Source organism: Xiphophorus maculatus, chromosome 13 (assembly GCF_002775205.1).
Source record: "Xiphophorus maculatus strain JP 163 A chromosome 13, X_maculatus-5.0-male, whole genome shotgun sequence".
Classification (NCBI taxonomy): Eukaryota; Metazoa; Chordata; class Actinopteri; order Cyprinodontiformes; family Poeciliidae; genus Xiphophorus; species Xiphophorus maculatus.
Window position 1 is genome coordinate 6129944 of NC_036455.1, and position 15323 is coordinate 6145266.

The 15323-nt window shown below is 39.4% G+C and overlaps 1 protein-coding gene across 2 annotated transcripts in view; it reads right to left on the reverse strand.

Moving 5' to 3' along the window:
- Positions 1-15323, reverse strand: part of samd12 (sterile alpha motif domain containing 12) — a 168382-nt gene that overhangs the window by 69139 nt on the left and 83920 nt on the right. For both annotated transcript variants that reach the window (XM_023345452.1, XM_023345451.1), the window contains exon 3: positions 14294-14423. In XM_023345452.1, the coding sequence (XP_023201220.1) occupies positions 14294-14423 (130 nt within the window). The remainder of the gene's footprint in view (positions 1-14293; positions 14424-15323) is intronic.

The following is a 15323-nucleotide window of genomic DNA, read 5'->3' on the forward strand; positions in this document are numbered from 1 at the left end:
ACTCCAAAGCCAGAACCATGCAAATGGCAAACCCAAGCCATCTACAGGCAGCGTAGGGTTTAGCCATCGCTTCCAAATAGTCCTCAATAGTTAAGGTAAGATCCTCCAAGACGTCTGGGTCCATGATGTTAGTGCACAGCTCCAGCACATTTGGTCAGCTGGTTTTACTGTTGTATGTGCTGTACAATGGCTGCTGGAAAAGACAAGTGTTTTGCTGTTGACTTTCCATCTAGAAACCACTTGCTGCATTCTTATTGATTGTGCATGAGGTTCTACTACTGCTTTTCAAAGATGTACAGTTGTATAACTGCGCATCTTTTTGTAGACATTTTCAAGTGTAAACGTTGAGTTACGGGACATGACCAGCAGCAAACTAAAATCTCATAATCTAAGAATGACTGTGTGCAAAATAAATGTACACATTTTGTGTTGCCCTGTCTTAATCTTTTCATGAAAGCATAATGTGTCACCTTTAAGATAAAAGCTGACTTGGAAAGAACACCATCCAATCTAACAGAGCTTGAGTTATTTTGCAAAGAAATGCGTTAAAATATTCTTCTGACCTCTGTAGAGACACAACCAAAACTTCCAGCTGTTATTCCTTCCACTTCACAGTCATGCATCGCTTTGTGTTGGTCGATCATATAGAAGTTTTGTTCGTAATAAAACTGCAAACCTTTTGGTCATAATGCCAGTAGTTAAAATTGAAAGGAGCAGATCAATATGTAGATTTAACTGTCTGAGAGGCTAAATCGTATCTATGAAATAATAATTTAATGGTGTAGGTGACTGTGTGTGTGTGTGTGTGTTTGTACGCCTTTTGAGATCTTAGGCTCTAACATCAGACCAGTCAAACATCCATATGCCAAAATATACTAGGAAAAAACAACTTCAGAAAGCTTTTTGAGCAAATCCCAGGTTGAATCATTTCTTTTTTAGATATTTGCATGTATAGAAGCAACTGGCATGAATCTTTAACTTACAAAACCAGACTCGTACCTTTAAAAAAAAAAGAGCAAACCCAGTGAAGTGCTGCAATTACTGCAATATAAGAATACCAGTGATTACTATAAAAAACACTCAGCTCAACATTCAGCCAAAGTGCCATGCCTCCTTGTCAGCAAGGCAACGTCAGTGGGGTGGAACAACTTCTGTAAGGAGTCCAAGCCTTTTAACTCTCTGTTCCTCCAGTTCTGAGTCATTGGCATCGACGATCCCACCATGTCTCAGCGGGGAATTTTTCATACCACTATTAATGCACTGTGCAGTGTAGCATGGCCAGGAGGAGAGGAGGAAGAAAGGGAGGAGAAAGAGGAGGGCTGGAGAAGTGGAAAGTGGTCAGGAGGAAATAAATGAGGTAAGAGAAAGAGTTGCTGTGGAAGCAGTTGAATGTCTGATAGTGAGAGGGGGGGAAAGGCAAATCAGCTGTAAAAAAAACTCCTGAAACGTAGAAGGAAAAAGTAGAGGTAAAAACTAAATATTAAGACTTCTGCTGCTTATTCAATAGAGTTACAGAAAGACTGGTTCATTTAGCAATCTCAAAACATAAAAAGCATCTCTTATATCATCTAACATATCTACAATATTTACTTTCCACTTCAAAATGGAAACTGACCGTCTCAGTGAAGTGGTTTGGGCACGCAAGTGGATTTCTAAATGTAAAAAAGATTTTTTGAAGTTTTTCAACAGTAGCCTGAAAAACAATTATGCAGAGCATTATTTTTAAAATAAGTATTTCTCATCAATTTAACCTGAGCATACAAAAAGATGCTTTTCTTCCTGTTTCTGTACGCAGATGCTATTCAGTCTTACAAATTACATCTTCATTCACAAAAACACCACATTATGTTTTATATTTCAGAAAAGCAGCTTTACAGGAAGGCCGAGTGCCTGGTAAGGCTTTTTAAAAGCCAACTTAAAACTGTATAAACAAAGATTACAATTTAAAACAAGACTTCAAGGGGACCCATTATAGTTCCTTGAACAGGTCTGGATAGATCTATGGGCTAAACAAAACATGTTCATTACATCTTTTGTACAAAATTATTCATAGACAACAAGATTTCCATCTGTTGAGTTCTGCCTATTTTCAGAATGAGCTGTTTTAGGGCATCCTGTCACTTTAAAGCCAAACAAGCTGCTGCTGGCCAAGCCCCTTAACTCCATGTTTACACTCTCACTTAAAAATGGCAGCAAACTGATGCCCAAATTATATAACAGTACATCTTTGAAAAGCAGTAGTTGAGCCTCCTGCACAACCAATATGAATGCAGCAAGTGGTTTCTGGATGGTATGTCAACAACAAAATGCTTGTCTTTTCCAGCAGCCATTGTACAGCACATCCAAACTCTATTTTGTGTTGCTAGGTAATGGCCTGGCTCGACTGGGGTTGCTAGGTAACGGCGCAATGCCCATTGAATGTGACTTAATCAGGAGGTTTTTGAAACAGCTAATTTTCCAGACAAAAATTGAACATTAACTTATTGACAAATAATTGCTGGGTGTTTTTTTAGAAGCAGAAATCCAAATGAAAGAAGAAAAATGTCACTTATGAAGAAAAACCCACAAAACCCATTAAACTAAACCAAAACTATAGAAGAAAACAATGTATAAAATAAAAATGGACAAAGTGCTAACTATTGTCCCAGCGAAACAGCAAGTAACTCCATATATGGACAAAGTAACAACTGAAAAGAAACAACCCAAAAACCTTTTACGCAAGAGATACTGACAGAGCTCAAGTAGGGAGTCAACAGGAAGTCCACAGAGACAACCGAAGCTGTTTGTTAGCATAAACCTAATATTGAGCTACAATCCTGAGCACAAAAATAAAAGCTGGAGATGTTGGGTATATGGGTGATACATGTAGCAGAAAGGTGGCAAAAAAAACAGAGGGAATCATTAATTTTTACTAATTAATGTCTGTACAATTTCTTTATTTTTTAGATTCTTCCAGTATATAAAAGAACAAATACAGCGACGCATGTTACACACACATATTTTACAAAGACTGGGCAATGTGCACACAACCACATTGTGCCTGAGAATCGGATTAATGAGTGGTGGGTGAGCAGCCGTGTTGTGCTGAAGCTGATTAATCTGCAGCTACAGCCTGGCACAGTCAACTGCAGCTTTGATGAATGGGAGCTTAGAGTGCATTTGTTTACACCCGCTTAAATATAAACACAAAATACACACATATATGCATTGATCCACCAGGAGTCATTTTGCAGGTAGAAATAAAAAGAACAGGTGCACAAAGGCTGCTTATTAACGCAGTGCCTCGATTTAATAGAGATTGTACTTGGTGAAATAATTTGAGTTTGTTTCCTCAGGTTAATGTTCTACAACAGCAGCACATTTTTTAACACTTCCTGTCAGCTGTCTGCTCATTTTTTGTGTCATCTGTGGACCAATAGAGATCCTGTTCAGACTTGGCATTAAAATGCGTTCTGGCTAATTCAGATACAAGTGGGCAGTTTTAAGCATGACTGTTCATGATTGGCATTAAAATCTACCTTTTTTTTTAGGACTGATTTCCACCTCAGGATGATTGCAGTCAAATAGTCGCATTCAGAAAAGTCTTCCTCCAATCAAGACCACATATATTTTTACTGAGCTGCTTTTGTTTCAGTGAATGCAGTTTCCATGGTTTTGTTTCTGAAAACTCAAGAGTTTAGCCAACCTTTATGGGTGGTGCAAAAGTCTGGTTCATCAGGGATGCTTTTAAGGGCTATTTGGTCGAAGATAAAACGTTTCCACATTCTTGACACAAAGTCCAGCTTGCTGTCAGTGGAGATTGATTACAAACTTCACCAGTAATCCCCCATATAACAATACATATATGGATTCATGGACAGAAACTCAAGATGTAATCATGGAGAGGAGGGTGTGGTTAGAAAAACTCAGGGATCCTTTTAGAGATGATTCTGCTGGAATTTTTAAGTGGTGCATTCACACCAGCCCTGTTTAGTAAGCTTTAATCCAAACTTTAGTTCAGATTAATGTTCTCTAGAAACAACGGTTTGATGAGGTGTGAATGTGTAATCAAACTCTGATGCAGACCAAATAAGCAAACTCTGGTTCTGATGCATATGTGAACGCCAAGCGGAGTAAAAGCCGCTCCAAAAGCAGGAAACAAGCTATTGACCCTTTTCACTCTCCATAACTCCGCCCGCTCCGCCATGACAGACGTCAAAACAACCAATGAGCTCCTTTAAAACCAGTCATGTGCAACCTAGTATCGCTTCTATTTAGTTTATTTCACTTTAAATATGATCACAAACTTGTCTTTTTATTTTATAACTTAATGAGGAAAGATGGCGGTGATGGATAGCAACCGTTAATCATAACGACTGGCAGCCCTCGGTTTAATCACGGAATTGTAGTGAACACTTTACAACGTAAGAATTTTATACTTTAAGTATGATTAGAACGATATCAAATACTGCATTATGGAGAAGGTAGCATCTAATCATTGGTAACCATGACGACAAAGCCACACCATCATGTAGCCTAGCACGTATGGAAAAAAACTGGTTAGCTTCTCGTCTTTTGTACGTTTTTATTGCTGCTCTGTTTTAAGGGGAAACGCTGTTTATGACATGGTGACATAAATCATGTGGTGTGAATTCAGGCAAAGTTGGTATTTTTATAAACACGTCAGCAGGGAGGAGGTACGGGTCGGTTTCTGAGCTAGCTGTTTCCAACTTTTGTATGAGCCCCAACCAGGTCTGTTATGTTCACAGACAAATTAGCTCGACTTGAACAAGTAGAAACTGTGAATAAACTAATAAAAACAACTTTGGAAAACTATTTCAGTCGCTCTGTTCAATAGTCCTGTCCCTCACTTCTGAGGCCATCATGGTGCCTCGAATAATTAAGTTATGTAGTTGGAAAGCGTCAATAGTGCAGGGCATTCTGGGCAGTGGTGGGAAGTAACGAAGTACAAGTACTTCGTTACTGTACTTAAGTACAATTTTCGTGTATCTGTACTTTACTTAAGTAGATTTAATAATGGATACTTTCTACTTTTACTCCACTACATTTAACAGTAAGTATCTGTACTTTCTACTTCACTACATTTCTATATAGCGTTTCGTTACTCGTTACATCCAAGACGCATTTCAGTTTTTTGATTTGTTCATTAGTTTGAAAGTATCCAATGGCGAGAGCAGAATCAGTCCGCTGAACCAATCCAAAGCGGGAAATAACCATTAGGCCCTCCCTCAAGAAGAGCAGCACAGTACGCAGGACCTGCAGAATCATTAACTCCCAGAATGGAGTCCAAGGATAGCCATCCTCCAGAAGACCTGCCCCACCCATGGCCTTATTTAAAAGATTTCTTTGAAATAACTGGGTCAAAAAACGCTTCCTGGAGATTCCATTGCCGCCTTTGCCTTCCCCGAAAGCATGAAATTCTATCTTTCAAAAATTCACCATCAAATTTAAAAAAACATATTGAGGTAAGTTAAGTTGCTAAACGCTATCGATGTTAAATTAATTTGTGTTAGTGAAGTTTTATGTAATCTTAGCAAGCTTTTTGTTGAACTCGACTGCAGTAAATAAATACGATTACTGTATATTGTTATAAGCTAGCATGAACTTGCAAGTAACAGTGATTACTGCGGTCGTGATCACGTCTCCCGCCATGAATGTTACATATAAGTTGACGCTAAACTCCTTCACGTCCTGGTTATTGAATAAATGTTAGCGCCATTAAAATAATCTCCATGTAACAGTTACAGTCATATTCAATAAATTAGAATATGGGTTCCAATGAGACGCAATTGTCGCAAGTCCGGCGACATTGGCGGACATTCCCGCCCACAGAGTCAGCCGTACCCCCCCCTGCCTGGAAGGTGTTTATTGTCAGCCCCTTTCTGTTAAGAGTTCTCTCAAAATAGCTGGCAAAAAAGTTAAGTTCATGTTTTGTTAGGACGAAAGACTAGATGTTTCCAAATCGCTTGATGTTTGTTAGGTCAGTTTAAAGTCCCTTTTTTCAGGGAAACAATTTTCTTTTGAACGTGGTTATTTTGAATTAAATAAAACATTTCAAAGGTATAATAATTTCTCTCATTTTGCCTAATTACATGTAACCCTGCAGGTCATCCCTGGAATTCTGATGCATAGAATAAAATATCTAAATCTAAACTGTCACAGGGGGTAAACACAATAAAAACATGCTTTATCTGCAGCATTGCTCATTAAAATGGTACATTACTGATTTATTAAAACTAAATACGATAGGTACACTTAATGACATTATATAAGCCATTAGGTATTATGGTCGGCAAGTACTTTTACTTTTAATACTTAAGTAGTTTTAAAAGCTTGTACTTTCTTACTTTTACTTAAGTAAAATAATAATGTGGTACTTTGACTTTTACTTGAGTAAATTTTTGTCTGTGTATTTGTACTTTTACTTAAGTACATTGTATGAGTACTTTCTCCACCACTGATTCTGGGTAAACACAACCTAATCAAACCTAAAAGTCTGGCACTAGTGGGAGAAATGACTCCTGGTCTTTTACTAAAGGCAAAAGAGAAATCCTCCAAACACTAAACTCTGATGTTACTCTATATATGTTTACATTTTGTTAAGGAGGAAATTGAGCTTGTCTTAGGTTTCTGTGTTGTTTCCTTCAGTAGTTCTTGGTGGAGCGCCACCACAGGCGAGGAGGTAAACAGCAGTTTTTCCAATTAGTCTGGATTGTTTGACACAAACTGCACCATGTTGATATGATGAGCAACAACAAGAAACATCTATTTAAGTACAAGAAACAGCTGTTCCAAGTCATGATTATAGATTTAGACAGTAAAAATTATGTGTTTAACAAGAAAAGCTTGAGGAAAAAAATCAAAACATCCCACATATAAGGCTGCCAAAGTCTACAAAGCTGTAGGATCTGGGACACTTAAGCCATAGCTGTTAGAGGTAGCTAATGAATCAATAAATGCATTTTTACACACCTTTGGTTTCCATAATTGCTGATCTGAACTAAATCAGCAGCTATAATTTGTATAATTAATCATTATTTCATCTCAGAGTATCAAACTGTCCAACAAATGTTCTATCAGGAGGAAAAAGAAATCTTCATGCTACACTGCAGCTTCCAACCTGATGTGCAGCCCTGTTACTTCAGTCTGTTTGACTCATTTGCTGTATGTCTTTTTCTCCATTAACCAGCTGCATTTCTATGACAGCAGCCGGCGGCAGCCTGCACAATTCATTGTCTAAGGGCTAAATGGTTGTTGTGGTTAGTTTCTGTGTGTCCTCGACTGTTTTGAAATAGACTTTGTCACCTTTTGTCCTTTTTTGGGCCTCATCAAATATACATTTAGTATTCAATGTGAGACCCTCCAGTTGCAGAAGATGTCTCGTCCAGAGCTGCATGGGCTCGCTGGTATTTTCCAGGCGGCTGAAATGACGAGTTTGACTAGCGGGGCGGATAGAGTAGTAGGACTCCAGCCACCCTTCATTTAACCACTAATATTACAGGCTATTAATTATTCAGAGCAAGGACTTATGACACCATATATCACTGAGTTTTGTGAGGGAAACTTTCCCAGACTGAAGAGAGAAACTTAAAAGATTGCCCCCACATAAAAAAAATATATATATATATATATTTTGAAATCAATCAGAAGGTAAATCTTAGTTTTAGGACATTGTTAAAGGAGCAGTATTGCATAAAATCAACTTTTTTTAGCTTTAAATCATGCTATAATCTTATTCTCTCATCAAAAACACGCCTGGAGTGTTGCTTTGATTCTCTCATGCATATTTGAGAAATATTTTAATTTCCATGGCAACCATTCAGCTGTGCAAAACGCCTGGGTGGACGTAGCCCCGCGTTCGAGACACAGCTCCTCCTCAACCACTCAGCTCCTTTAAACTAGCCACTGGCAATTAGAAAAGTTTTTAAAGAGACAGAGGCGCAATTCTAAGACATTAAATTACAAAATCTTTTCTTTTTTTATATTTAATATGTATAGCATTTTTATAACAACTGAAGTTATCATAGTTATGTGACTGTGCTATAAAATGGCACTATGTCCCTGGAAACATCCGTGCAGCCGTGTCTGTTGGGGGTCGGAGGTGAGGACTGAGGAAGGGAGGCGTCTTCTTGGCAGTGGAGGCTGGAGGGAGGACGGGAAGCATTGATTCCTTTGGCAGAGGTTACAGCAGTGAAGCGGTTGCTGCATACTGAAGTCGCTCGATGCTAAAATGTTGCACGCGCCTCAATACGCAGTGAAATGCATTCCCCATGCTGCTGTTTAATGTCTAAAGAGGGTGGAGGAATTGTCTGTTTGAATTATGATCTGGAAAAGAGAGACTGCTTATTGATTTGGTACTTAGTGAAAGGGATGACGATGTTGCCAAGACAAGTGAGATTGAGCACCGCTGGCAGTCGAAAAGAGGTATTCAGTTATGGATGGATTGGTGGGAATACAGTGCACACACTGAATGCAAAAGGAAAAGTCTGGCGCAAGGAAGTCAAACCCCGGCCTTGCTCACGCGGTTTCAACTATGAAAAGGTCACAAGTAGAGTCTGACAAACACACCGAATAAACAGATAATCTCCTATCTCAGATGCATGCCTATATTCCAACATAAACATATTCAAACTCCTTGTTTGCTTGTCTGCGCATGATTGTTTTCCCAACAGTGTTACATTGGTTAGTCGTGTTTATTCTGTTGCTGCATTGAAATGAAATAAAATGTCCGCATAATATTCCTAAGATTGATTAGGATGCAAATTGCCTTGTGAGTCTGAATTGGTAAGGCTTGGCCCGTTTTAATTGGCTTCTGTTAATTAATGCCAAATGTGGAGACAAACTGAATTACTTGCAGATTTTCTGCATGCTATTATCTCCCAATTGTCTCAGTTTGAAAGTATAAGTCTGTACTACTTATTTAATTCTTTCTCACAATAAATGGCTTTAGAAAATTCAGAAGCAGACCAGAAAAAAACACAAAAAAGTATTTTCAAGAGCAAATATATTAGTACACTTGAAACAAGACGAAACTAACATGCAAGTAACTTTAAAGTAAAATACAGGAGCTTGTTTTAAGTCAATAATTCCTTAATATTGATGTTTTTTAAAGTACTAGTTTCAATGGTAGATTATTTTACTCATAACATAGGAAAATATTTTGTTATAAGTGACGTAATCTGCCAGTGGAACTAGAACTGGGTTGCTAGGTGACAGGCTGGGCTTGGCTAGGGTTGCTAGGTAACGACGCAGTGGCAGTTGATTTTGAAATAAGTGAAAAAGATTTCCAGTGGAACTAGTACTTTTATTATCAATATTAAGGAATTATTGACTTGAAACAGGCTCATGTATCTTGCTCAAACCTGACTTGTTTTAAGTTTTTTTTTTTTTTTTAAGTGGAATAAAGGGGCATTGAACTACAAAATAATTAACCCAATAATACAACAAATAACGGCAATAAAAATAAACTAACCAAACAAACAAGGAGGTATACATTAAAATGGATACATTCAAAACAAAAAGGAAACACAGATTAAAGCTGCAAGCAGCCTCGGGCGGCCCTCGCAGCAAGCGCCGCTCCGGCCTATTGGCCACCGCGGGGGTTCCGGCCACCGCAGAAGCTCTCGCGCGTTTTCCAGAGCTGCAGCCCGCTCCCCACCGCGGAAGCTCCGCCGCAGTTTCCAGCACCGCCGCCCGCCAGCCGCCGCAGAAGCTGTCGCGCATTTTCCCCGCCCGTCCACCGGGCGATACGCGTGAATGCGTTCGGCGGCGCTGCCCGGCGACTGTCGAAAAATCTGGCGCAGATCGGTCGATGCGTCGAGGAGATACAACCCATGTATTAACTTAGGGGGCGCAGTTGAGCCAAATTACATTTCAAACCCGTTGGGCTCTTTAGAGGTGAACAAAGGTCATACATATCCAGTTTGGCGCCAATCGGATGATCTATGCGTGAATAAGAGCCAAACGTATTCATATGGCGAGGGACTGATATTCGCCGTTTGGCCACGCCCACACGGTTCAGCCAGCAGCGAGCATTGACAGAGTTTATCATCCGAATCATCTTGATTAGGTCAAGAGAGCCATAAACGGAGCTTTCCAAGGAAAAAAACGGCACTTCCTGTTCTGAGGGGGCGGGGCTTAGATGACGTCATAATATGATGACATAGCATTGTCAGTCATCACACCAGGATGAGTCAGGCCAAGTTTGGTGCAGCTCGGTCGAAACATGTGGAATCTAGAAGCAAACGTATGGCATCGGCGTTACAGGTCACTTCGCCACGCCGCCACAGCCAGCTGCTTCATCGCAGCCGGTCAGGGCTTGAATCCACAACACACCAACATGTCTTCTGTCTCTGGACACAGTTTAATATTGATTATGTCAAAGGGCTAAGATAGCGACCGTTCACAGTAAAACATGACACTTCCTGTTGTCAGAGGGCGTGGCCTACGTGATGTCATCATTTGACCATTGGATATTATTCTACACCCCAGGATGATCAATATCTCAAACTTTGGTGTCTCTGTGAGTTTTTGTTATAGAATTACAAATTATTTAATTTTTTCCTATTTAATTCAACATTGAACTGTCATTCCGTAGGGCAATGCTGCCCTCTGGTGTCGAATTACTGAAATTACTGAAATAGTTTCATTATTTCAGTAATTCGACACCAGAGGGCAGCATTGCCCTACACATGACAAAGCCCTTTGTATTACACAGTCGATCACAGGGGAACTTTGAGCCTTGCTAACCCCCCTTCCACCTGTTCAAATGTCACCATATTGATAACTTTGAATTGGACATGCCTTATGATCAGACTGACCGAGTTTGAAGCCGATCAATCGAAATCCCTAGGAGGAGTTCGATCAAATGCAAAGGCTGTAAACGTCAAACTCGAGGTCCAAAATGGACCTTCAATCCAAAATGGCCGACTTCCTGTTGGGTTTAGAGCATGGCTCCAAGAGACTTTTTTGTACGTCCTGACAAGATACACATGTGTACTAAGTTTCGTAATTCTAGGATAAAGCATGGCTTGGGGCTGATTTTTTAAAATATTCTAGGGGGAGATGTAGAGAAATTAGGCCACGCCCACCAAATTTCGCTATGGATTCCTGTTGGCGGGTGTATAAGGATCCATCCTAGTGAGTTTGGAGCAGCTCTCCCCGAAACTGTGGAATTCAGAGCCAAACGAAATTCGATGGCGTTCGCAACGCCGCCACGCCCACCTGCTTCATCGCAGCCGGTCGGGGTTGGAATCCACAACACACCAACATGTCTTCTGTCTCTGGACACAGTTTCATGTTGATTAGGTCAAAGGGCTAAGATAGCGACCGTTCACAGTAAAACATTACACTTCCGGCTCTCAGGGGGCGTGGCCTACGTAAAAAAAAAATTTCACTGCAGGGTATTATAGGACACCCGATGCCGATCAATCACTGAAAGTTTGGTCCCTCTATGTGTTTTTGTATATGAAATATAAGAGGTTTTTGTTTCATGGCGTGTAGGTGAACTTTGACCCCTGGTAACCCCCCTTCAACATGCTCCAAAACTCACCAATTTGATAACTTTAAATCAGACATGCCTTATGATCAGACTGACCGAGTTTGAAGCCGATCAATCGAAATCCCTAGGAGGAGTTCGATCAAATGCGAAGGCTGTAAACGTCAAAGTCGAGGTAAAAAATGGACCTTCAATACAAAATGGCCGACTTCCTGTGATACTTGCACTATGACATTACTTGTAAATTCTGAGCGTCTTAGTGAGCTCTACAACTGTACCGATTTTCAAGTCTCTACGATGAAGTAAGTGAATAGCAATGGGTCTGTTGAAAGTTGCTAGTTGCCGCCGTTGAGCAATTTTTTTTGCGATTTTTGCAGCGACCTTAAAATTCAAAATTTTTAAACCGCCTAGTCGCTTCCGCCAAGTTTGGTGAGTTTTTGAATATGATAAAGCCCCCAAAAAGGCGCACGAAGAGGGGGGCAGAATCGTAAGAAGAATAATAAGAAACAGTACAGATACAATAGGCCTTCGCAGCGCTTTGCTGCTCGGGCCTAAATATAATCAAATGGTGTCCCAACAAAAACAATGTAATTGTTTAACATTTGTGAATTAGAATATAGTGTTTTCTTTTAATATTGGCAGTTATTTTCTAATTTGAATTATTATTTTTCTATTTTCTAACACTGCTTGATTAACCCAGCATCAAAAAGGCCATTCTCTGGAAGAACACCATATTCAGAGCAGCAATTAAGTAGTTAACGAAGAAATAGGAGCTTTTTTAAAGTCAATAATTCCTTAATTTTGGTGAAAAAGTACTATCTACACAGGCAGATTTATTCACTTTGTTAGTATTTTCTTGCTGAAAAGTGACTTGTAAATTAGTTTTGTCTTATCTGAAGTACACCAAGATATTTTCACTAAAAACTAGAACAAAAATACTTGGTAAGATGTTGTGTTTTGCAGTGACGGAGAAAATAGGGAGTCTTGGTGTAATAAAATGGTTTTGGCTTCTAAGAAACATTGTGATGTTCAACTTTGTTCATTCTGAGATAAACCTAATGAAATTTTATTTATTTTTTCACACAAAAATTATTTCTTTTGAGAAAAGTACAGAAACGACTCAGACATAAGAGTGAGTTTTCAGTGATAGTTCGTGTTAATCTTCTCTAAACCAGCAGCAAATTATCTTTTAAACACATCAATCCACTGTGGCGCAAAAACCTAAAAATCACAGTCAATCTATCAAAGTGTGATAGTTTACAACCTGAATGAAAAGAAAACAAATCAAATGCTTCTAAAATCTTTCTCCTTGAGAGTTGCTGTCAAATTGAAGCGGCGCTTCAGCAGGCATGCAATGAACCGTGGGTCATTTATTCGACCTCTTTGCAGCTGATGAGACATTTGCGCGATTTGCGGTGCAAAGCAGAAAGATTCATATTTTCACACCATTAAACAGGTGATGCTGAAGCTCCACGTAGACGTATAGCGGTTAAAATTGCATCAAAGAGTGAGTCAACGCGCCGTTCGTTCATCACAAGATTTATGTCGCCAGCCGGTCGCCGAGTCGAGGATTTCTTCAGGAGCAAAAAATAAACATATTAGTGTGATCAGCCGGGCTCTGAGAGAGAAGAGTGCCGTGAAAATTAATGGTCGTCTGTTTCTATGAGGACTGAAGCGCTGTTAGAACCAGGGTGACCTTGAAGGGTGTCGCTGGGGGAGTGATTGACGTGGCAACCATTACCGTTGGTAACAGAGACAGAGGGAAGGGGAGGGATGGACAGACGGGTGGGCTGTTAGCCAGACGGCAGGTGTGGCGCGCACCTGGGAGGTTATGAATGAAATCTGGCTTCTCAGAGGCAAGATGTTGAAACTTCTGAAGAGTTCTGAAAGAAAGAGGAGCTGTTGTTGGCTCCAAGTTTAGGTCAGAAGACAGATTTCATGGTCATTTCTCACTTTCTTTTTTTTCCAAAGTAGAAGGATGGATATATTGACAGCAGCAGAACAGAACTGCTGTTCCCACAACGGGAACGTTTCACAGCATTTTGAGGTACATAAAAGCTTGAGGGTTGGATCTACCTTATGGTGGCTGAAGGAGAAAGTAGAATTTTTATAAAATAAAATGAAATAGTTTATTTAATAGACAGAAATGGGAAAGCTGTTAAATGTATTCATGAAAGAAAAACATGGCTGAAACCACATTTTTGTTCTTAAAGGTTAACATTAGCATTGCTAACCAGTAGTCCACAAGCTAGCATTAGCATTACAGCAAACGTACATCTTTCCCATTTTAAGCAGGTTTCTTCAGAATTTCACTTACTTAAAGCTGGGGGTGGGGGGTTAAGTTTGTTTTTTTTTTTACATATTTTACCGGGGAATATAACAGACCACATGATCACTACTGTAGAACTACTTCCTTTTTTACTTCAAAATAAGAGTTTCAGACATAGCAGTGAAAAACTAGCTAGTTTTTGTCAACACAGACTTCACTTTGAAAAGAAGTAATCTTTTATATAAATATTGAAGATCTTGTGTTGAGATTTTTCTGAATCGCTACCGTTTAGACATCTTGTCCAACCAAAACAGAAAAGAAATATTAACCATTTATTGTTTTAAAGGTTTTCTTGCATTGGAGGCATAAAAATGTCCAAATTTAAGTGTTAGCCCAAGATTTGAGCAAATTGAAGCAATAAATATGTTTTTAATCACACATTGTGTCCAGCAGCCATAATATCAGTTTAAGGTGCATGTGCGAAACACAATGATCTTAATAATCACTGTTTGGGTTCAGAAATGTACCTGTGATGTCGTGCTGTTTGAAAGCGTCGCTGTAGATCTGATGCTGATTGGGACAGTGCTTTTTCAGCCATTTGCAAACATCCTGCTGAGTCCACAGAGCCACTGGTTTGGACAGCTTCACATATCCAGGCTGAATGAGAGGAAAAAATAAAAAAATAAATCAGAAAGCATTCACTGAGCAACCTTTCAAATCTAAATCTGTCATGGATAAATTCTAAAAAGTCTTAAACTACCCCTAACTTCATAATACGTCTCACCAAAATCTGTGAACTGGTGTTGATTAATAATTTTACTAGCTGCTGAAGATCTTTAAATGTACCGCATTTTCAAAAAATGTTTAAGCAAATGTTTTATTGTCTGTGTGAAGATTCTCAGTTTTCCAGGTTTTATGTTCAGGAAGTCATTTTGTTTAAACGTTAACTCCCTTAATTTCCTACTGAAATTGAGCAATGAGGCGATAGTCACTTGTCCTCATCCAGCCGAGTAACCAGCGTAATTTATCCATGTGAAACTTTAAGCTTGTACACATGCAGCCAGCAATGCAAAAGAAGAAAGTTGAAAAATGTTCGAGCTGCATCTTTAAAATGATGTTCAAAATAGCAGGCATACGAAATAAAATTCACATTAAAAAACTACAAACATAATTTATGCATTTAAAAGAACGTTGCAAAAATGTTCAACGTTTTTGCTGTCACTGAAACGGTCGCCCTTCATTGTTGTTCATCGCCCTCCGTTTGTCAAGCCCATAATGTGATGCTGTAAACTTAGTATAAGGGGAAATTTTCCTGCCATAATTCGAGAGCACACATTTTCATTTTGAAAGCAGGACTCCATGTCTTTTGTTCTCAAAACTTGTAATGCTTGTACTCCAAACTTCTGCTCTCTTTCAAATATTCAATGTGCTTTCTTAAACCTTTCTCCTCACACTCAAAACCTGTCCCTGCTCGGATCAAATCTCCACTTGAAAACCTCTCCGCTCGCTTGCGAAACATTTTCTGCTTGTGCTCAGAGCAAAAAAGTACCATCGCCT